At 50.6% G+C, this 23,278-nt stretch overlaps 2 protein-coding genes across 8 annotated transcripts in view; one reads left to right on the forward strand and one right to left on the reverse strand.

Annotated features, from left to right (window-relative positions):
- Limk2 (LIM domain kinase 2) overlaps positions 1-10,115 on the forward strand; it is a 61,546-nt gene extending 51,431 nt beyond the window's left edge. For all 6 annotated transcript variants that reach the window (XM_074060523.1, XM_020180217.2, XM_074060527.1 and 3 more), the window contains 5 exons: positions 802-867; positions 2,079-2,253; positions 3,127-3,182; positions 4,363-4,520; positions 8,346-10,115. In XM_074060523.1, the coding sequence (XP_073916624.1) occupies positions 802-867; positions 2,079-2,253; positions 3,127-3,182; positions 4,363-4,520; positions 8,346-8,490 (600 nt within the window). In that variant the 3' untranslated portion in view covers positions 8,491-10,115. The remainder of the gene's footprint in view (positions 1-801; positions 868-2,078; positions 2,254-3,126; positions 3,183-4,362; positions 4,521-8,345) is intronic.
- Positions 10,116-11,246: 1,131 nt separating this feature from the next.
- On the reverse strand, positions 11,247-23,146 carry Pik3ip1 (phosphoinositide-3-kinase interacting protein 1). 2 transcript variants are annotated; one of them, XM_020180218.2, is made up of 6 exons: positions 23,014-23,146; positions 22,001-22,120; positions 21,761-21,880; positions 20,659-20,859; positions 20,476-20,554; positions 11,247-12,975 (listed from the first exon to the last, which is right to left on the reverse strand). In XM_020180218.2, the coding sequence occupies exons 1-6, from the start codon at positions 23,096-23,098 to the stop codon at positions 12,774-12,776; spliced, it is 807 nt and encodes a 268-aa protein (XP_020035807.1). In that variant the 5' UTR covers positions 23,099-23,146; the 3' UTR covers positions 11,247-12,773. The 2 variants fall into 2 exon arrangements, with proteins under 2 accessions (XP_020035807.1, XP_073916629.1); XM_074060528.1 differs by lacking the exon at positions 20,476-20,554 and having other exon boundaries at positions 12,821-12,975.
- Positions 23,147-23,278: the final 132 nt, after the last annotated feature.

A 23,278-nucleotide genomic window follows, 5' to 3' on the forward strand; every position in this document is an offset into this window, starting at 1 on the left:
GGAGAGGTGTGGACAGCCTGTGGGGAGGGGATCTGTGGGCAGTCAGGTCATGAGTTACAGCATGCAGGAAGAGCTCCATGGGCATTTCAGCCTGGCCTGATTGTGTGAGCAGCTTAGGAATTGCGGGGGGCTGGAAGACTTCAGTATCTCCCACATTTGCTCGAAGAGTAGGAAAAAGGAAATGGCTTCTGAGAGTGAGAAGAGCCAGAGGTAGAGGACTGGAGAAGAAAACAGTCAACAGAAAGTTGTTAGTGCAAAGGGTGGACTGAATGAATGTCAGAACACAATTAGTTAGACCAGGAAGGAGATCACTTCTTCCTCATCACAGGCAAGAGGGATCCAAAGTGGCTGCAGTTAGGAGTTGGAGGAGGGGAAGAGAGAAGAGGCAGTGCAACTGAGGATGCTGATTTCAGATAGCCTGGATCTAAGCAAAATGGGCAGAGTGGTGGGGACTGCAAGGGCCAGGGCCCAGTGCAGTTGGACTCCTTAGGGAGAGCAGTGAGGGCTTAGGGCAGCCCTGAGCTGGTGATTAGGATGGGCGAGAGCTGGCAGCTTTCTCTTGGTGCTGGGATAGGGTGTGGCCACAGGGGTCCTGGCCCCATTGTGTTCAGGCTGGGTTCTTTTTTTTTTATTATTCATTTATTCACATGTGCATACACTGTTTGGGTCATTTCTCTACCCTGCCCCCTCCCCCATCAGACTGGGTCCTGAAGCTAGGGCAGGCATGGCCCGGGAGAGTAGGTTCCATGGCCCCTATATGGGAGTCAGGGTCTGGCTGACATACTGTCCTTTTTGTTTCAGGCCTATTTGCACTCCATGTGCATCATCCATCGGGATCTGAACTCACACAACTGTCTCATCAAGCTGGTATGTCCCAACACTCAGGCCTGACCTGAGTCTCCCCGAGGTCAGCTCTCCTGGCTTCTTTGTCGCAAAGGAAGCTGACGGTCCCCTCTGGATTCAGGCCAGAGGTATTGCCTAGGGGCTTTTCTTGCCTTTCCTGCTGTCTCCAAAGTCCTCTGTCTTCTGGAAGCTCCCAGACACACGCACATATGAAGACAGTTTCACCTCCTCTCAGTTGCAGTCCTTGCAAGCTTTTGATAGAAGGGACCTCAGGCTGGGGATGTAGTTCAGTGGTAAGCACTTCCCTGGCATGCTGGTAGCCCCGGAATCAGTCCCCACCACTGTTTAAAAGATTAAAAAAAAAAAACCAAAAACACAGGACCCCAGAAGTTCAATAGCTGCATATGGATAGAGCTGTGACTTTGACCTGGCTTTGCCCTAACAGTCCCCTAAATCTGCTCATCACCAACTCCATTTTATAGCACTGGCACTTGAAACCTCAGCCTGAAGTGACAGAGGTAATAAACTCACAATGACCAGTTTGAGACTAGCATTCCTCCCCCTGTCCGTCAGCTGTAGTTGTTACAATGCTGTTTGTCCTGTTCATTTGCAATCCAGCTTCCTGGGTGTCCACCAAGTGGCCCTGACTCCGCCCTCTGGACCCACATCACACAACGTTAATCCCTCTTCACATGACTGCCCTGTAGCTGCCCAAGGAATTTATCTCCCCAGAGTCCCCACACTGACTGCCTCTGCCTCATCTTGTTCTCTCTTACCCTAGTTCTGGCAGCAACCTCAAATCTTTCTAGGAACAAGGCAGAACATGGCAAAACTAAAACATAAGAAACCCCACGGACTGGTGGAGTGGCTCGAGTGGTAGACTGCCTGCCTGCCATGCACGAGGCCCTGAGTTCAAACCCCAGTACAGCCAAAAAAAAAAAAAAGAAATCCCCTGGCCCACCTATGAGTTCCGCCCTCCAGGTTCTCGAGCCTACCCTCCCCCTCCAGGGCTCTGGTGGCTCCATTTTGAGCCCCACTTTGGCTTGGAATTTGCTGTGGGCATATAGATACCAAGCTAACAAGACACAAATGCCTGGCCACATTGACCTGCTGGAGCTTTCTGCTCTGACTCTCCTTGTGACTCCCCTTCTCCGTGGCTTTTCTGCCCTTGACCCCCCAAGAGGCAAGTTTGAGAGTGTCTCCACCAGGGCCTGACTTACCCCTTGCCCTACCAGGACAAGACTGTGGTGGTGGCAGACTTTGGACTGTCACGTCTCATCGTAGAAGAGAGGAAAAGGTCCCCAGTGGAGAAGGCCAGCACGAAGAAACGCACCTTGCGCAAGAATGACCGCAAGAAGCGTTACACAGTGGTGGGGAACCCCTACTGGATGGCCCCTGAGATGCTCAACGGTGAGTCCTGAAGCCACCTCTTACAGCTAGCTCCTGAGGAGGCCTGGCACTCAGAGCTGAGGGCTGGATGCTTTTTAACCCTTGTCAAGCTGGGCCGCACAAACTCTTTCCTCTCTGAGCTCAAGGCTGGGAACTGGTTGGGGTGCCATCTTGCCAATAGGGTGAGGTCTGACTGGATTTTGTGCCTTAAGGGTAGCCCAAGGGCTGAGGGTGTGGCTCAAGTGGTTGAGTGACTGTCTAGCAAGTGAAAGGCCCTGAGTTCAAACCCCAGTACCACCAAAAAAAACCAAAAGCAACCAATTTTATGGACTGGAGGTGTGGCTCACTGCTTTGCAAGCACAAAGCCCTGAGTTCAAACCCCAGTTCCACCAAAAAAAAAAAAACTAAAAAAAAAGGGGTAGCCCAGAGCTCAGGCCATGTCACCCACTCTCCAGCCTGAAAACTGAAGTGTGGTGCCCCCTGGTGGATATTGCTCAAAATGGCCAGGGAGGCTGGCTGACATTCTTGAAACTCAGAGGGTGGCAAGGTGTCAGAAATGGTCTACGAATAACCCTTTTCAGTTCCATGGCTTGTCCAGGATCACACAGCCGGCTAATGGTGGAGCCTGGAAGAATCTGGGTGCAGTGCCTTCCCACTGTGCCATGCAGTTGCACCCTGGGCAGTGTGTGTAATAGGTCCCTCCACCGCAGGCCAGGCTGGTTTCCAAATGGTGCCTGTCCTGAGCAGCCTCTAGCACATCCGCACAGAACCTATTCGAGCCCTAGTTCTTGGTGCTTAGTACACAGTGAACACCTGCTGTGTACAGAGCATTATGCTGGCGCCCAAGGGCTTCGGGGACGTAAGCCTCACAGCTGTTTGCCTCTGTTCCCCAAGGAAAAAGCTACGATGAGACAGTGGACGTCTTCTCCTTCGGGATCGTTCTCTGTGAGGTAAGCGTCATACAGAGCCCATGTGCACCCAGCCCAGCTCTGCCCAGCCTCAGATTTGAGCTCCTCCTAAGAGTAAAGAGTTTGCCATAAAATCAACTGGGCAACAGTAATTCTAGCTACTTCGGAGGCTGAGATTGGAAGGATCACAGTTTGAGGACGCCCGGGCAAATAATTCTTGAGAGTCCCCATCTCTAATTTAACCAGAGCAAAATGGACTGGAGGTGTGACTCAAGCAGTAGAGCACCTTGTTTGCAAGTATAAAGCCCTGAGTTCAAACCCCAGTTCCACCAAAACAAACAAACAAACAAAAACCTGGGAACATGGGTGTAGGAGTTTATTATTTATGATGCATTCCTCATTTGAATCCTAGTGGTCCCATGAAGCCGAGGCTCAGAAAGGGGCAGTCGCAGGCTTATGGTCACACGACCAGTAAGGGGCAAGTGAGACTCAGAATTCCAGTAGGAGAAACATATGTGATTGCTTATGTTCCTTAGGCCAAATGTGGCCGTTCCCAGGACCCCCTGCTCCCCCTTCCCAGGCCTTGGTGGTGCCCCTAGTCTAAGCCCAACAAGTGGAAGTTGCCACTCCAGAAATGCCAGCCCCGTGGTAGGCACTGTGGAGTTCAGAGTGAGTCCTGGAAAGATTCCTGCACCCATGAGTAGTTTAGCAGTGATGCGGCAGCCTAGCTCAGTATATCTCAAAGCGCTCAGTTGCACAGACACTTGCACAGGCTTCTGCAATTCCCACAGAGTCGTGAGTGGGAGAGGACAGGCGAGACCAAGGATGGCTAGAATAATGAAGGAAGGTTTTTTAAGAAGCTAGTTCCTTTAATCTATAGCGATTGAACATCAGCTGTGTAGAAAGCATTAAGCTGGAACCCAGCCCCTTGCCTCACAGAGCCTTGACTCTGGCAAAGTCAAGGGGACACCGGCAGGGCAAGGTGGGATGAGTGGAAGCTACCAGCCTGCAGGTGCCAGTTTTGACATTGCTTCTGCTGCAGTGAGGCCTCTCCTAAGCCCTCCTCAGTAACCAGACTCGTGAGTGGAGATAGGTGTGGATTAGCAAGATTTGGAGAGATAGGGGTACAGGGAACTCTAAATTCTTACAGCTTCCTCTGCTGCGCCCCCATGTGCCCACATCCCTCCTAGAGCTTCCTGAGCAGCTGTCTTCTCACCTGCAGATCATTGGGCAGGTGTACGCGGATCCCGACTGCCTGCCCCGCACACTGGACTTTGGCCTCAACGTGAAGCTTTTCTGGGAGAAGTTTGTCCCCACAGACTGTCCCCCAGCCTTCTTCCCCCTCGCTGCGATCTGCTGCAAACTGGAGCCTGAGAGCAGGTAGGTCTCTCACCCCTTTCTCCCCAGCTCACAGGTTCTGGGATGCTTGTCCCAGCCTCAGACCAGCCCTGAGCCCTTTCCAGGCACAAGGGGTGGTGACAGCCTTGAGCTCAAGAGTGTACCTGCCAAACACTAAAGCCTTGACCACTCTAACATATACCATATTTGAGGGGAAGGAGACAAAGGCATAGTAGTTGCATAGGATACAGAGACAAAGCCATTAAAAGAGTTTATTTGTAAGTGCAAAGCCCTGAGTTCAAACTCCAGTCCCATCAAAAAATAAATACATAACTAAGTTTAGGCTGGGCACCACTTGGGAGGCACAGATCGGGAAGATTTCTGTTCAAGGTCAGCTAGGGCAAAAGGTGAGACCCCCATCTCCCATCTCAAAAACACCCAACACCAGAAAGAACTGGCAAAATGGCTCAAGTGATAGAGCCCCTGCCTAGCAAGCATGAACCCCTGAGTTCAAACCCTAGTACTGCCAAAAAAAGGTTCAAAAGAAGAAACTTTGGGCTGAGAGTGTAGTTCAGTGGTAGAGAGCTTGCCTAGCATGTGCGTGGCCCTGGCTTTAATCCTCAGCACAAAGACAATTTGTTCTGGCAGTACTGGGATTTGGGCTCAGGGCTAGGCAGGTGCTGTACCACCTGAGCCACTCCACCAGCCTTGTTTTGTATTGGGGATTTTTTCAAGGTATGACCTGGCGAACTGTTTGCCTGGGCTGGCCTGGAAGCACAACACTCCTGATCTCTGCCTCCTGAGTAGCTAAAAAACTTTTTAATTTGAAAAATCATAGTATCCACAGCACTTGGGAGACTGAGGCAGGAGAATTGTGAGTTCAAGGCTAGCCTAGGCTGTAGAGCGAAACCTTGCCTCTAAAATAATAGTGATGATAATAAAAAGAAGAAAATTCCCCCAAGCCATTCTAACGCAAAGCCTTGTATATTCCCCGTCTATGTCCACACAGAATTTTTCATAGTAAATAAGTAAAATTTTTATTTTCTATCCCAGTCTTCCTCCTTACCATTTTTGTTGACAACATGAAATTCTATTTAGTGACATTACAATCTCCGTAACGATGTTCATGTCTTTCAGTTTCTCTTTACAGTAAGCATTAACTGCAGTGAGCAACTGTGCATTTGACTAATTACGCCTTTTTAAAAAAGCCTTCAAAGAGCCTCTGTTCGGAGTGGAGGAGCGGCTGAAGGGGTAGAGCCCCTGCTTTGCAATCCCCAGTCTCACCCAAACAAACACACAAAAACTTGCCCCATTCTTGTCAGGCAAGAACTTTCAGTATTACCAAAGTTGCCCCCATGTCTTTATGAGTTAGAAAACTAGAATCTTTAGGAAGCATGCTTTCTGCTTCCTCCCTCTAGCCGCCATCTTGGAATCTCAGAAAACTAGAATCTTTGTATGTTTTTCTGCTATCAAAAATCATGGGGCTGGGGCTGGAGGTGTGGCTCAAGCGGTAGAGTGCCTGCCTAGCAAGTGTGAGGCCCCGAGTTCAAACCCCAGTACTGAAAAAAAAATGGGGCTGGAGCTGGACATGTAGCCGAGTGTTAGAGCATTTGCCTAGCACGTTGGATCCCCAGCACACACACACACAAAAAAAACAATACATATCATGGTTAATTTTATACTATGTGACTTTTACCTCTATAAAGGTTTTTGTTACTGGGTTTTTGGGTCTTTCTGAGGAGGGCAGTACTTGGGTTTGAACTCAGGATCTCCTGCTTTCTAGGTAAGCACCCCATTGTGTCACACCCCCAGCACCCCACCCTCCCTTTTTTTTTTTTGCTTTCGTTATTTTTCAGGCAAGGCATCACATTTTTGCCCAGAGCAGGTCTTAGACCACGATCCTTCTATCTATGCTTCTCGCATAGCTGGAATCACAGGCATGAACCACCTAACCTGGATTATTTGTTAAGATGGGGTATCACTAACTTTTTGCCTAGGTTGGCCTCAAACTACTCTTCTCCCAAGCTCTACCTCCCTTGTAGCTGGGATTGTAGGTGTGAGGCACTGCACCTGGCCTCAATAAAATGTTTTTATAAAGTTAAAATACACACACACACACATCTCATAGTAAATATGTCTTCTGTACCATCTCTTAAACAGTGTCCCTCTCAACATTTTCCTCACCCCAACCATCCTATGATAACCAGCTGGTACACAATCTTTATTTAGAAAAAGATTTTCAAAGGTCTACCTTGAAATTTGCTGGCAGGAAAATCTTTCTCTTGTTCCTTTATCAGCCAGAAGACTACAATCCTTCAGTAACACAGTGTAAGAGTTTGAGAGAAAACTGTTAAAATTACACACTATTTGTTTGCTAATGCTACTTCTTAGTCATTCTAGATGTCTGTGTACATCACAGACATGTATTAGGCTGGCGCCAGTGGTTCACGCCTATAATCCCAGCTGCTTGGTAGGCCAAGACTGGGAGGATCTCAGTTCAGTTCTAGCCCAGGCAAGTAGTTCTTGAGACCCTCATCTCCAAAATAACCACAGCAAATTGTACTGGAAGTGTGGCTCAAGTGTTAGAGTGCCTGTTTTGCAAATACAAAGCCCTGAGTTCAAATCCCAGTCCCACCAAAAAGAAAAAAAAGTCTGTAGTAAATGTCTACTCTAGGTTAGGCGCTGTCTTAAGTGCTTAGGTGATAGCGGTGGACAAAACAAAGGTGCTTGCTTTCATGGAACTCACATTCTATCGAGGAGAGTTGGGGACTTAGCTCGTCACGAAGAGCACTGCCTAGCCAGGACAGCTGATACACGAGACATACCATAAATAAACTATAGCGAATACCAGAAGGTGACGAACACTGTGGGAAAAAGTCAAACAAAGAGGGTGGTTTAGGAACATTTGAATTTTGGCAGTCAGATAGGCCTCACTGAGGGTGACACAACACTTAAGTAAAAACAAGGAAGAGCCAGGAACTGGTGGCTCACACCTGTAATCCTAGCGACTCAGGAGACAGAGATCAGGAGGATGGAGGTTTGAGACCAGCCCAAGCAAATAATTCGTGAGATCCTATCTCAAAAACACCCATCACTCACACACAAAAAAGGGGCTGGTGGAGTGGCCCTGAGTTCAAGCCCCAGGACCACAAAAAGAAAAAAAAATGTGGAAGAGAGGTAACCCTGAGATGTCTTAGGATTTCAGGGCAGCAGAGACCTTTTCGTGGCTCAAGGAGACTGCTGTTTTTGTCTCTTTGGGAAGATCTCTAAGTCTGAAATGCCTCTTCTGGGCAAATCCATTGGTGTGGAAACAGCAAGTCTGAGGACTACAAGGGATCTTTAAGAAGGCTTCTAGGGGAGCGTGTGGAGTGGCTCAAGTGGGAGAACACCTGCCCAGCAAGCATGAGGCCCTGAGTTCAAACCCCATTAACACCCAAAAAAAAAAAAAAAAAAAAAAGTCTTTTAGGGAGGAAGCACGTGTTCTAATTGGTGTCTGGCTTCGACTCGTAACAAGGCACTGGGAACATAGCTCAGGAGTAGAGCACTTACCTGGAGTGCCAGAGGCCCCGGCGTCAGTCCCGGCACTGCAGAATAAGAAGGCGCTTTGTCCAGTCCCACCTTTTATTGTTGCATTTTCTCTAAGAAGGGCTGCTCTCTCTTGGATGTTTGGTTTTGTTAAGCTACTAGCACTAGCCAGACCAGCCTTCTCACCTGTGAGGTAACAATAGTGCTGTGTTATGCCCATTTCTCAGAGAGGCAAAAGGAGGCTTACTTGAAGGCATACAACCAGGAAGTGATGGAGCCCCAGGCCCTGGTTCCTTCCCCTGCTTGTATTCCACCTACCTAATTAACCCATTTTCTTTCCAGACCAACATTCTCAAAACTGGAGGACTCCTTTGAGGCCCTCTCACTGTACCTGGGAGAGCTGGGCATCCCGCTGCCTGCAGAGCTAGAGGAGCTGGACCACACTGTAAGCGTGCAGTACGGCCTGACGCGGGACTCGCCCCCCTAGCCCCGGTGCAGCCCCCTGCAGGGGGGCGTTCTACAGCCAGCACTGCCCCCTCTGCGCCCCACCCCTGCTGTGAGCAGGGCTCATCCAGGCTTCCTGTGGATTGACGGCTTGTGTAGAAGCAGAACGAGCCATCCTTACTACCTCCCGGGGGGCACGCGGGCGCAGCATCTGGAAAACCTATCTCCCCAGGTCTGGGAGCCTGGTTACTGTCTGTAAATGCAACACTGTGAAGAAGAGGAAAACACGCTGGAGTCTGGGCCAGGAGGAATCTGCTACTCACACCTACCTGGGACCTCCCTGGCAGGGGGCTCCCAGAAGGCTCTGGCTCACACTAATCAACGTGACCTGGGCCTGCTGGGCAGGATCCCAGGGTGAACCTGCCCACAGGTTCTGAAGTGCTCTGGTTCAGCTGTGTGCAGGAGGACCTGGGAAGGTGGACTGATGGCCAGGTGGCACTGAAGGGTGTAAAGTGACAGTGGTACTCCCCCCATCTACTCCAGGCCCTGCCCTCCCTGGAGCAGAGGGTGAGGGAGTAGGTTTTGAAGAGTCCCTTAGTCAGTGTGTTCTGGAGCTGGCCAGCAGTCAGGGAAACAGCCATTTTCTGTTCACCTGCCGGGGGATGGCTCTAGCTATCCCAGGGACCACATCATGTGGGAAGAAGAAGTTTCTGCCTCTTGATCTCAAACTGCTACTTGGAGACTGCCCAAGAACTTCTGGACAACATCATCTCTGTCTTAACAAGCAGTCACCCACAGGCACAGGAAGCTGGGGCTGGAAAGAAAGAGGCCCTGCCCTCTAAAAATCTCATATCCGGGTTGCCATCACTCTTGCCCTAGTTGGCTCAGTCAAAAGCCTGAAACACTGCCTACAGCTAGATGTGTTCTGGAAGGCAGCGTGGCTCGTGACAGGCCTGGCTCTAAGGCAGGGAAGGGATGTCTCAGCGATCTCCAGGCCTCCTCATGGCACCCACTGCTAGTCCTCCAACACACCTGCTCCAGGCAGCAGCTTGGATTGGGAAGAGGTGGTGACAGTCCAGAGCTGAGACGGATGCTGAGAGAGACAGCTCCCTGAGCTGGGCCATCTGGCTACTACCTCCCTTGTTAGCTGGTCCAGCTCCTCGCTCCTGGCTACGGCCCTCTGAGCCACACACTAGGGCATGGGCATTGGGAAACTTGGGTGCCTTCCACCTTGGCTCCCAGACCTCCAGGGACTGTACAGCACGCCTAGACTTACCTATGTGTCTGTGAGCTTGCATCATATTTAACAAATCGGGGACGGGTTTGGGGTATAAATTGAACGTGTGGTGGCTGGATGGCGGGAGGTGGGGGGGAGATCCAGGAGCGTGGTTGTCAATCTCGTTCTCTGTTGGGTGGTGTGTGAAATATTGTACATAGACTGGATGAACTGTGGAGTGGGATGTCGTCTCTGGGCAGAGTTCTTGCTATCTATGTAGGCTGTACTGACATGCGGAGTGTGCAGCTTGCTGTAGGGCTGAGGCCTCGACTCTCAGTAGCGGCGTGGTTCAGTGTTGTGTGGCTGTACTTCAGCTGTCCCCAGCAAGTGTGGGAGTGGTGGGCCTGAGTGGGGCCATTGAGCAGACCAAATAAATTAAGCATTCATCATAACTGACGACACTGAGAGTGAAAAAGCGACTTGGGACATGTCTCAGGGAAAAAAACCTGGAGGATCGGTGTGTGGACCACCTTCAGGCCCAGGCCATGACTCACCACAGCTCAGAATTCTCACTGCCAAATCAACCCCCTGTCCTTAGGCAGACCCCACCCTGCTCCAGGGAACAGACATGTCCCCCCCTGAGGCAGCCCCTTCCATGGTGCAAGTCTGTGACCTCATCTGGCCCAACAGCAGGCTCCCACCTGCTGGCTGAGTGCTCGGGAGCTCTCCACTCCTACCTTTAACGCAAACACTTCTACAGCCCCCGAGGGGGCTGCCTTTCTCTCCATCGGGCTGTATGTCACTCCTATAATGGCGGAAAATTACTGCAAGTCACCCCACTCCCTATGTAGGAAGTGCTTGCTTCTGACCCATGGGGGATGTTACAGGAGGCCAGCCATTGGGCAGGAGGACGCTGTCTAGCTGGTGGGGCTCTGGGCACAATGTAAATCCATTAACCCAAAGGCACCTTCTCCCAAGCCACCCAAGCTTGAGGAATCCAACTTAAGGCACAATCTGGTTCTGGAAAAATCTGATGGTCTGAGGTGCTCACTGCTGCCAAACTGTAGAGCAATGTCGTCGGCATGGTCAGAGGTCACCCTAGAACCTGGCAACCTGTTGACAAGTCCAAGAGGCACTCCCATTGGTAGAGCCCAAGGAATGGCCTGCAGAGACCATCTTCAGTCCCAGGCTGCTCCAGACAGCCATCAGTCACCTCCTTCTGCAACACCCATCCCCCGTTTGGCCCGTGGCATCACCACTCACTCTCTTCTCGGATAAGGGCTAAGTGTTCATTCCCCTCCACCTTAGAAAGAATGCTTGTCACCTGCAGTGACCAACTCCCTTCTTGGGACACCCCACATACCCATCCTTCCTGCAACTTCAACCTGCAGGATCCCTGGTGACAGTGACAACCAGGACACAGAGGCTGTAGTTTTCCAACTTTCAACTGTTGCTGCCTTGCAGTTACAGGGCCAGGGTGAATGAACAGGTCAGAGCTCGCTGCACAGGTGTTGACAAGGTAACCCAAAGCTTCCTAAGGTATGAGGGGAGTGTTCCCAACACCCCACAAAAACTTGGCCACGTGGAGTTTTGTTTTGTTTTTATGTAAGTCAAATGCAGAGCTTTGTACACAGGTGTCAGAATGAGGTATATAAAATGCGTATACAGAGAAATGCTTTTTATAGAAAAGTAGAAAACAGTAACGTTCTCTTCTCCAGTGTCACTAACACCAAAAGACCCCCTGAAGTCTAGGGTCCCCTCAGCAAATGGCTCCAGAAAGCAGCCTGCTGAAGGGACTGGGCCCCACTCACACCCCCCCTCCACTTCAGGCAGTGGAAGGGCTCTGGGAAGAAGCTCTGTGGCTGGGAAACGGTGTGGCGTCAGGGCCTGGAGGGCCTCTGAGCCCTGTGCACAGTGCAGTGGACAAACACTGTGCTCGCTCAGGAAGCTGGGCCCTCTTGGCCATGTCAGGCGCTTGCTCTGTGACCTTGGGCAAGTCACTTTTCCCTCTCTGGCCCATGTCCAAAAGGCTCTTTTGATTGTGGCTCTTTGATTGTTTTACAAGTGGCGGGTTGTAACTCTAGCCCCACTGTCCCCAAAGGGAGGGTGCTGGCCTGGTGGCTTCAGAGCTACCTGCAAACCAAGGCACACTGCAGAGGCAAAGCCCAAAGTGCTTTACAATTATGACTTTGAGCTCAGTTTCCAGGTTCATCGGCCAGAGGCAGCTGCCCAGGCCCCACAGTGTGTAATTCCCACAGGGTGGCTGGCTTCTCTCTCATCAGTGCAAAATGAAGAGCGGTCACTGTCCACCCCAGAAGAGAGGTGATGGGCGTCCCAGGTCCACTTTTGCCCAGGGGCCTAAGGCAGAAGCAGATCCTTCTCTATCCTGTTCCTAAGTGGAATGTTTAGTGCAAGTCTTCCCTTCCTTTCCTAAAGAAACAGGAAGAGTTCCTGGGCCCAGGCTGGCCCACGGTTGTCAAGGCAAGGCACGTCACTGCCAGCAAGCTGGAGCCTACCCAGAAGCCCCAGCCTAGATCCCATTCTCAGCCCAAAGTTCTCACTTCCGCACAAACTCATTTCCAGCTCTCAAGTCAGTAGGGAGTTCCATCCCAAATACTTAAAAAACTAAAGATATATTTTTTTCAATGCTGCCTCTTGATCTGCTTGACCTTAACTGTGAATAACAGTGTTCGCCACTCAAACTTAGGAAGAGCAAACAGAAAGGCGGAGGCTGAACCATCTTAGATGGTAAAGCACAAAGGAGTCTGGGAGAGCTCCCCTTCTGTCCCTGGTCCAGCTCCAGAGGCACAGGCAACATCTGGAAGCCCTTGTCAGCGTCACCACTGTGGGGATTGTACCACTCTCTTCACCCACAGGCAAAACCCGGCTCCAGGGAATGGAGAGAGGACACTGATAGCCCTCTGTGCAGCTCTACCCTCGGCCCACAGTGCTACCTGCTTTCGCTGCTTCTGTCATGAGGATTCACCAAAAAAAAAAAAAAAAATGGGGGTAGGATTTTAACCACAACACAATGTAGATCCTCCCAGCTGTAGGAGGGTGGGCTGTGTTGCATCGGTGTCTGCGTGGGCTCCTGCCCACGGAGGAAGGGCTCAGGCCCCTGGGGTGCCAGCCTGGCCCACGAGGGGGGTGCTGCTCTCCTGGAGGTCCACGGGAGTCTGGCTGCTGTGCGCCACGGTCTTCTCGTCCACAATCTCGCAGGTGGGATTGGCGAAGGCAGACAAGGGCAGAATGACCTGCTGCATCCCCCTCTTGCACACTTTCTGCTCATGCCGCTCTTTCAAATCCTTCCCCCTGGCGGGAAAAGAAGATGCATTCAGGCTGTGCCTCCTGCTCAACTGGCTAGCATCCCTGACTGAGGCCCATCCTGGTCACGGCAAGTCTTTGGCTGAGCCAGGAGTGACACTGTCCCGGAACAAATATACTACACTTCCACTCTGCCACAAGGTGCCCCTGCATTGGGTTTCTGCTTCCTCCATGTGTGCAATGGAGGAAGCACAGAATGGGCCTCACACAGCAGCAGTGGGGCTCGGTGGAGAAATTTGGTTTTGGTTTTGGTTTGGGTTTTGTTTTGTCTTGTTTTGCAGTATTGGGCTTTGAACTCAGAGTTTCGTGCTTGCAAAGTAACTCCATTTTGCTCTGGTTATTTTGGAGATGGGGTCTTGAGAACTATTTGCCCAGGCTGGCATTAAGCCTCAATCCTCCCACTCTCCCAAGTAGCTGGGATTACAGGTAGGATCCACCGGCACATAGCTGCAAGAGACTCTTAAAGCAAGACAGTTTTGTTATTTTACCCAGAGTTTAAGAACTTTCTGATTTTTGACCCTAACCCGTAAGATTGTCCAGAAAACTTCTGGGCACCAGTGGCTCATGCCTGCAATCCCAGCTACTCAGGAGAGATCAGGAGGATCGTGGTTCAAAGCCAGCTCAGGCAAATGGTTTGCCAGACCTTATCTCAAAAAAAAAAAAATTGCAAAAAAGGGCTGGTGGAGTGGCTTAGGGTGAAGGCCCTGAGTGCAAACCCCAGCACCACAAAAAGAAAAAAAAAAATGCCCAGAAAACTGACCCAACCATCCCACTTCTTATCCTAAAGTACGGGAAGGTGAGAGCCCAGGTTGAAAATGGATCATCCCTAATCGTGTAGGGGTCAAAAAGGACTCTTGAGGGCCATTCAGGCCAAGGGGGAAAAAAGAATATTTCTGGGCTTCTCAAAGTTGTCACTTGCCTTTGAATTCTTGTGATGCTCAAGAGACCCGCGCACAAGGTTCTGAGTTCAAAACCCCAAGATCACCAAAAAAATGAAAAAAAATGGTGGGACTCAAACCCAGTCCTTTTTGGCTTTTTTTTTTTTTTTTGGCCATACTAGCGTTTGGAACTTGGCCTCACACTTGGTAGGCAGGCACTTTACAGCTTGAGCCACTCCACTGGCTCTTTTTTGTGTTGGGCATTTTTGAGCTAGGGTCTTGCTTTTTTTGCACAGGCTGGCCTTTGAACCGCAACCTCCTGATCTCTTCCTCCCCAGTAGCTAGGATTACAGGCATGAGCCACAGGCCTGGCTTCAAACCCAGTTTTCTAGCTGTACATGTAGGACCTTTCTCACTAGACTTGACCACCCTCTGCTGCCAAGCAAAGGGACTGGTGAATGTCTAGCACTTTACACACCAGAACCAGTGCTAGGGACCCAGGGCACCATCCTACGAAGCCAACAACTTGGGCTCAGCCCTTGGGGCAAATCCTCTTAGAAGCCTTGAAATGAGCAGGTGATGGATAACTTGGTGAAAACACAGGGCCTTCCTGCTTCAGGTCTCAGGGACGTGACTGTGGTCAGATGGATTGCACATGGCATGGCAAAGGCTTCAGGAGGCTGGGGAAGAACGTGGGTGGCAGGGCGAAGCTGGTGGGGATGAGTATACACAGATCCGAGTTGTCTTTATTCACTCATCTTTACTGTGTCCTCACACCACCAGCTCAGCCAAGCTGTGTGACACTTGGTTCCCTCGTCTGTCTCAAAAAGATAATGTGAAATCATTTTGAAAATAGTGAAACTACTATAAAAACTCAGCAGGGCCAGGTGTTGGTGCCTCACGCCTGTAATTCTATCAGTTTTTTGTTTTGTCTCTGTTGGGGTTTTTTGGTGGTACTGGGGTTTGAACTCAGGGCCTCCAGCTTGCTAGGCAGGCGCTCTACTTGAGCCACTCCATCAGCTACACATGTAGTTCTAGCTACTTAGGAAACTAAGAATGGGAAAATCGAGGTTGGAGACCCCATCTCCAAAATAACCAGAACAAAATGGATTGGAGCACCTGCTCTGCAAGCATGAAATCCTGAGTTCAAACCCCAGTCTCAACAAAAAAAAAAAGCAGGATGATTTGCCCTGAATCAGCCTTGACTCACTAAGCAATGTTAATTTGATTTCCCAAAACTGCTACTGACCAGCCAAGGCAAGTGTTGTTTAGATGACCTCAGTAATTCCTTCCTCTGGGCCTTAGTTTCTTTTTCTTTTTGGCTTCAACTCAGAGCCACTCTACCACTTGAGCCTCTCCTCCAGCCCTGGGCCTTAATTTCGTCAAGTTAGACCTGGTCATCTCCACGACCCTGGACATTCTGTAAGAATCTCCAGATGACCTAGGCTCTGATTCCCTGTTTGCCATTGTAAGGTCACAGGAGGCAGACTTGTGAGCTCATCCTGAGTCATGCTGGCTGGCTGGGGGTGACTGAGTTTCTGAACATACAAACTCCTGCCCCGTCCTCATTAGCCTCTGTACTGGACACCATCAACTTCCTCCAGCACCCAAAGGGGAAGTGGAGGTACACTCTCCGTGGGGAGAGGGTGGTTTGGACCAAGTGCTCCCCAAGTCTCATCCTGATTGACCAGGCACTTTGGCAGCTATCGGCTGCCACCCAACAGAAGGAAGCACCTGTCTCTACAATAAAACAAAAAGCCAGATTCTTCCAGGCTGCCCATAGAGGGAGGAATTTGCAAGGTCTGGGTTTAATTTAGTAAGGGAACTCCACGCCAGCAAATGATCAAAAGGCAATTTATAAAAGAAATGGAGTATGTGAGTATTTTTGCCAAGGTCTGAACCTCAAAATCTAAAGCTGTAGGGAACAAGAAAGCAAATTCCTGAGAGCCTACCAAGGTACCCCATTGTCCAGGATGAGGGGAGCTATCTATAATACCTACTGGGTACTTAATATTTGCACCATCTTTTTATTTCTGACCTTGTAAGATAATATTCTTTTTTTTTTCTTTTTTGGTAGGACTGGGATTTGAACTCAGGGCTTCAAACTTGCAAAGCAGGTGCTCCACTCCTTGAGCCCCACCTCCAGTTCATTTTGCTCTAGTTATTTTTGGAAATGGGACCTCGCAAACTATTTGCCCGGACTGGCCTCGAACTTCAATTCTTCCGATCTCAGCCTCCCAAAACTGAGGCACTGGAGTCTTAACTGAAAAGCTGTTTTCTTTGGCTACCTCCTTTACCAGCATATAACTGTGGCCCACTGAGCTGGTGATGACAGGCGGGCTGCGTCACACCCAAATCTTCAGAGGAAAAAAAATTTGTGTTAATGGGGCCGGGCAGGGTTAGAAGAACGATCCAGAGGAAAGGAAGCAGATGCTGGGACCAGTGTGGATTTGTTTCATCCACTTAGGAGCCTGGAAGCCCATCCAACCCCAGGTGCCTGGTGCCCACAACTCCCTGGAGAGACCTGAGAGCCAGGCTGGGCCTGCTGCGCTGACCAATAGGAAGCCCAGCCCCCCTCACCGCCTTGGGGGTAGGGGACAGTCTGGCTGTTGTGTGGCAGCCAAGGAAGAACAAACGACTTATTCACTGACTCAGCTCCTCTCTCAAGGATGTAAAAAGTAGGGGTGACTTACTGTTTTTCCCTCCACACTTTATCAGAAAAAAAAACTCCCATCCAAACTAGCTATGACACTGAACCTGGAGTGGGGACAGGGAGCCAGTCAGATGTACCTACGGCCTAAAGTACTAAGTCAGAGACCCAGCCAGGCTGAGCTCCCATTCACCCCCTCCTGCAGCCCTTCCTCCCTTGAGAGGAAGTCTGGTGCCTACCCACCCTTCTGAGCCAGGGGGGATGCTCAGCCTATTAGGTAAGCCTCCCTTGGTGCAAGGGTGGCAGTAATTACCCACTGCTCCAGGGCAGAGGCTGGGCTGGCCCGAGAGGACAGGTGTGCTTGGAGCTGCTGTCTGCCTGCCTTCTCCCAGGGTTCTGGGAGCACCGCAGACCTCCTTAAGGCAGCGCAAGATAGCTACTGCTGTTCTGCATGCGTACACAGTGGTGTGCCATCCCGCTGCACAGGAAGTCTCCCAAGGCAGCTACAAGTTATCAACTCCAACTGGTTGGGTGATGAACACCTGAAAAGTCTAATTCCACCCTCGTGACAAACCTATGCCATGTCTGTTAGGATCTCTTTCAGAAATGAGAGGTTAAGTCAACTATTCCAGCATAGGGCAGAACTGGGATTTGAACCAACACAACCACCACCAGGCAAAACTGTCCTTTTAAGAAACAGTTGAACAAGGAGGATATAATTATAAAATTATATAAAATAATTCCCTGTTTTACAGATGACTAAACTGAGACCTAGAAAGGATAAGTAACTAGTCTAGAATCACATCCAGGACTGATGGCAGTTCTAGAACTAGATCCTGATTCCTCTGACTTCTAAACCCGGCCACTTTTTGGAAGTACTGTCTCTTGTAATTCAAAGTAAATTTCCACCAGGTACCAGTGGCTTACACCTATAATCCTAGCTACTTGGGAGGCTGAGATAGGGAGGATTGCAATTCAAGGCCAACCTGGACAAACAGTTCATGAGACTCCCATCTCCAAAATAACCACAGTAAAATGGACCGGAGGTATGGCTCTAGCGGAAGAGCATTCACTTGGCAAGCATGAAGCCCTGAGTTCAAACCCCAGCCCCACCAAAATAAATAAATAAATAAAACAAACAACAAAGTAAATTTCCATGAGGCTCCTAGGCTTCGGTGGACTTTTTTAAAGATACTGACAAGTCTTTAGACATACCCTCTTGTCTGGGTAGCTTGAACAAGGTACTTAACTCTTTTAGGTCTCAGCTCCTCGCTATACAACAGTATAATGGTTGTGGTCTTGAGGCTTAGGTGAGGTCATCAGGAAAGGGCATAAAAGTAGGGCCTTGTTTATTAAGAAACAGTGGCTCACACCTGTAATCTTAGCTACTTGGGAGGCTGAGATGGGGAGGATCGGGGTTTGAAGCCATCCTGGGCAAATAGTTCACAAGACCCCCATCTCCAAATTAACCAGAGCAAAATGGACTGGAGGTGTGGCTCAAGTGGTAGAGTGGCTGCTTTGCAAGCTCAAAACCTTGAGTTAATAAAATAAGATAAAAACCTGGTGTTCAAACCCCAGTCCCACCCCAAAAAACAACAACAAAAAAACCATGAAAAAATGTTGCCTTGGCTACTACTGTAATTATTACTTGATTAGCACTTAACTATACTCTTGGGTGGGTGAGTGGGTGTGGGGTATAGACGGACCTGTATCCCCACTTTACAGACAGGATACCAAGGTTCAGAGGACACCTGAACTGACAATGAACCAACTCTTATGGGACACTCTGTTCTCTAACTGCAGGGAGCTGAGAGCTTGTCTCCAGCCCACATATGGCTTCCTGTTGTACAGGCTGTTCTCAGAGCAAGCCTGCTAAGGAAAGGGGTATGTAGCCGTGTGGTGGTTACTGATGAGGAGGCTGGTGACTTGGTGCCTTCTCGAGTTTATAGACCACAGGGCAGTCCCATGACCAGAGCTGAGTCTGGAATGAGCATTTCGTCAGTTCAAGCACCTGCAAGGCCTGCAAACTGTCACGAGGTTGGAGAGGAGCCAAATACCATCCAGTGGCTGAGGAAGGAGGAAATATTTCCAGGGCCAAACGCAGCCAACATGGTTTGGGTCTGACTATGAACTGTGTGGGACAGCACTCCACCATTTTCCCTAACTCTGAAATGGACAGGTGCTTCTGGACCTTCCAAGTGCACCCCACTGGGTGCCCCAACTTCACCCAGAGAGTCAGGATGCCCTCTCAGGCCAATACTTTCCCTCTCTGGACCTCTGTTTCCTTTCCTTTTTTTTTTTTGGTGGTACTGGGGTTTGAACTCAAGGCAGGTGCTCTACCACTTGAGCCACTTCGCCAGCCCTGACCTCTACTTCCTGAATCACAGATAATCAGACAAGAAGCATGGGACCTGGAGAACAGTAGTTCAGTACCCCCATTTGATAGAAAAGAAAACTGCCTTTGGGTTTCCTGACCGTGCACTACGGGCCGTGCGCTGAGCTGCCCAGCTGCACACCATAGCCACACAGCAATACTCTGAAACAAGAAATTGAAGCTATTTGTCCAGAGTCACAGGTAGCTATGAGTAGCTGCTAGGTGTGAAACCTTAGGCAAGGTATACAGTGTCTCTTGCCTCGCTTTTCCCATCTGGGGATGAACAACAGCTTTTATCGCGTGAGCCTAAGCATGCCAAGTGTCTAAGGCAGTGTCTGGGATATTACAAATGTTTGCTAATGTTGTGATTATTACTCAACACACTCCCATTTGCATTTGTAGAATGCAGTTGACTATAACGTCTCTAAGGAGACCCTCGGTTAATATAATAGTGGGTGACCCATAGGACTGTGGGCTTACACAGGGCTCTATCGGGACATGTGGATCACTGAGTCACTTCCCTTAAAGACACTTCTCAGGCCAGAGGAAAAATATCAAAGACACTCAGGGTCGATTTTGCCCAAGAACAGCAAATAGTTTTCCAAAGTCAGCCAGTACTTCAAAAATGATTTTGACATGCTAAAGGCATGGCTCAAGTGGCAGAGTGCCTGCTTAGCAAGTGTGAAGCCCTGAGTTCAAGCCCCAATACCATCAAAAAGTGATTTGACTCTCTTTCTGGTGGGACTGGGTTTTGAACTCAGGGCTTTGCACTTGCAAAGCAGGCACTCTACTTCTCGAGCCACTCCTCCAGTCCACTTTGCTCTGGTTATTTCGGAGATGGGGTCACACAAACTATTTGCCCGGGCTGGCCTCAAACCTTGATCCTCCTGATCTCAGCCTTCCAAATAGCTACGATTACAGTCGTGAGCCACTGGCACCTGGTACTCTGTTCTCTAAGTGCAGAGAGCCGAGAACTTGTCTCTAGTCCACCTGTGGCTTCCTGTTGTACAAGCTGTTCTCAGAGCAAGCCTGCTCAGGAAAGGGGTGTGTGGTGGTTACTGACGAAGCCTGTAACAGAATTTTATAGTTCATAGAATTTTATAGTTCACAGGAAGAATTCATTCTTCAGATCCCTGCACTGAGTGTCTAGCTCAACTTCTTGCATAGTCACTCATTTCTGTACCAGACATTTGGTACATTTAGACAAGAAATCTGTTATCAAAAGAGCTGGATTTGAATCCAGGTTCTACCACTGCCAGGCAGCATGACATTGGACAAAGGTTTTCTCATCTGTAAAATAAGCAACAGGAACCCCTATCTCACAAGGCTTCTGCATGGAGTAAAAACATCAAAGGAAAGGGTAAAAACTAGAACCAAGTCTCTACATCACGAAGCTTCAACACCTTGCTTCCTTTTGGGTAAGAAAGCCACAAAGAAATCTGATTTGATGGGCTGGAGGAGGGGCTCAAGTGGTAGAGTGCCTGCCTAGCAAGTGCAATGCTCCGAGTTCAAAAAAAAAAGGAAAAGAAATCGGATTTGACTTTTGTGTCTCTTCCTCCCAAGAGCCCAGAAGAGCTGCTACTGACCTCTTGTAGGTGTAGCCCAAGATGACGCCAGTTCCAATGGCAATAATGATCACCATCATCGTTATGCCCAGCACATAGCCTGCCAAGGACACGACACAAGCTCCTATTAGCCACACCTGCAGCCAATGGGCAAACGACATCTCTTGATGAATTCCAACAAGGGCAGTGATCGGGCGGTCATACCCAGAGTTCCCAGGTCCTTCTTCTCCTTGGAATTCATCCGCACCCTCTGACTGATCCCAATCACGGGCCGCACAGCAGCTGCCTCACTCCGGGCTGGCATGGAGTTGGCAGGAGGGAACACCTGCACCTCACCGTCACCTGGCACTTCAGATGGCTCCTGTGGCTCTGTCATGGAGGCTGGAGGTGGCTGGGAAGTGGTCTCTGGGGGCGAGGTAGGAAAGAGCTGAGTGAAATCCACTGCTGAACCTGAACTTGGACTGTTAGGGGAGAAGAGGGGGTACCCCTTAGAATGCTCCCCACACTGAAAGCAAGATCTGCCTCTGGAGGCAAGCTCAATCCTGGAAGAACCACCCCCTGGCTGAGATGGGATGGAAAGAAAATGTGAGGGGAAGAGCCTCTCTCCTGCCTCCCACGTCTTCACCTCTCCAAATCTGTTATCTTCCAACACCCAGCTCAGCTGCCATCTTCTCCAGGGGTCCCCCACCCCACACCTCCATGCCAGGAGTCAAAGCCATGACTCCTCTATGCAGCTCGCAGTTATGGAGCACACAGTGTGTGCAAATCCCTGTGTTAAATGCTTTATCTGGATGCTCCCATTTCATGCTAGAGAACTCTTGCTGTCTCAGGAGCAACAAGCCTGCTTTCTGAACTCTTAAGAAACTTGAAGATTCAAATTTGCATCCTGACCTTGCCTTTTGGTTAAGTCACTGAACTTCTCTGCGGCTCAGCCCGCTCAAACAGCTTCCACCCCGAGGGGTTTGCGAGCGGCGGCATGCCTAGCACACAGCAGATGCTCCACAAACGGCTTCTAAACGGCGATGGACGCGCGCCCAGGGCCACCCCTCACCCAAGGACCGGGACTCGCCGCCTCCGGTTGTTTACAAGCGCTTGCGGAGGATGAGCTCATTCGGAGAGGCGGCGCCGACCAATGGGCTTTGAGCCTCGCGGCCTGGAGACAGCTCTGACCAATCAGAGAGCTCGAGGGGCGGGGCGGGGGCCGGCCCGGCGTCGTGCGGCCGCACGTGCGTTACGGGTGTAACCTCGCTTCCCAGTCCGTCCGGGACACTGGGATCCCGAGGTCCTCGGGGTCCACCGTGGGTACCTGGGCAGCGAATGTTCTCGCAAGTTCTCTTGTCAAGGCCGCCGGCCTCGCTGCTGATGTAGCACCAGGGTCCCCGCGGATCCTCGTCCGGATTCCGGCAGTAGTTGTGGTCGCCGGCACCTTAGAGGAGAGAGAAGGCGACGTGCCTGGGGTCAGGGTCCGGGACTGACTTCGGCGACCATCGCGCGCCACCCCCTTCGTCCCCACCCCCGCCCCACGCACCCCCGGGCGGACACTCACCCCACTCGGGTGCCGAGGACGCCAGGTGGCCCTGCGTGTCCAGCCAGTTGAGACAGCGGAGGCCCGGCGCTGGCGAGCTCTGGTCCTCCCGGTACAGGTGGCCATTGTCCCAGAAGCAGCCTGTGAGCAAGAGGACCTTGACCCACGGGAGGCGCCGGGCATGGCTGGGCCCCCCCACCCACCATGGCCATGGCCGTCTGTCTCCTAGGGGAGAATGGGGGTGGGGGACCCTGGACCCCCTGTCTCGAAAGGTGGTTGAGGTTCCAAGTGACAGAAGAGCGTAGAAATCCCCTTAGCCAGTGCCCGGCTCTCAGGCTACAATCCAAGAAAGCGAGCTTATTTCTGTTTTTGTAAAAACGCTGCAGAAGAGGCAAAGGGTGGTTACTTTTGAACTTGTGGCTACTTTGGAGAAGTAGGAGGCTTGGCTTTTAAGGTCCCTTTCGTGGAGACGGCTGGGAGTTTTGGGTTGGTGGGCAGCCAAACCTGAAAGTCATCCCTTGTGTTGAAATGACCACGTTACATAAACTCTTGTTCCTCCTCCACGGGTAAGGCCACCTTCTGTGGATTTAACTAGTCAGCAGCGCTGCCTCGCCAGAGAATCCTACAAAAGCCTTAATTCAGTCAGGCAAAAGACTCAAGAGAGTCCCAAATGGGGGTGGGGTGGGGGGACCCTGCCTGGATGTGACTCTCAGCTCAGCAGGAGAGCCACGGTTGGAGGCTGGGAGATGGGAGCTCTGTGCACTGGCCGTGCAAGGAAGGGGCTTGAAAAAGGACAGGACTTAGGAAGAGGGGAGCTGAAGTCCCAAGCTCCATCCACTCTGATCAAAGAAAGAGAAAGTGGCTACTTGCCTTTGTTCTTAAAGGCAAAGATGGAGCTGCAAGCCCCTGACATGGAAAGGGAGGGGTGGAGGTCATAGGATAACAAAAAGCATTGCTTCCTGTCATCCTGGCCATGTTTGGGAAACCTGGGGCTTTACCCATTCGGCTGCAGAAAGGAAGGGTGGTAATCTCACCTCCAGATCCATAGGCTTCTGCTAGGATCATGTTGCTGAGAAGGAATGTCTGTATCCAAGCCAACCGCATCCTCGCCTCCTGCATCCTGCAGGTGATGGAACAACCAGTGTCCAGCTGGGGTCCCCTTGACAGTGGCTTTGCCTCCTCGTCCCAGCCTTGCAGTGAGACCTGCCCTTGTTATGTTCTTCTGGTAAACAGCCTCTCTTTAGAACTGGGAGCTTCCCAGCTAGCTTGCTGCAGAGCGAGGTGTTTTTCAGCTGAAAG

This window comes from Castor canadensis, chromosome 18 (assembly GCF_047511655.1).
Source record: "Castor canadensis chromosome 18, mCasCan1.hap1v2, whole genome shotgun sequence".
Lineage (NCBI taxonomy): Eukaryota > Metazoa > Chordata > Mammalia > Rodentia > Castoridae > Castor > Castor canadensis.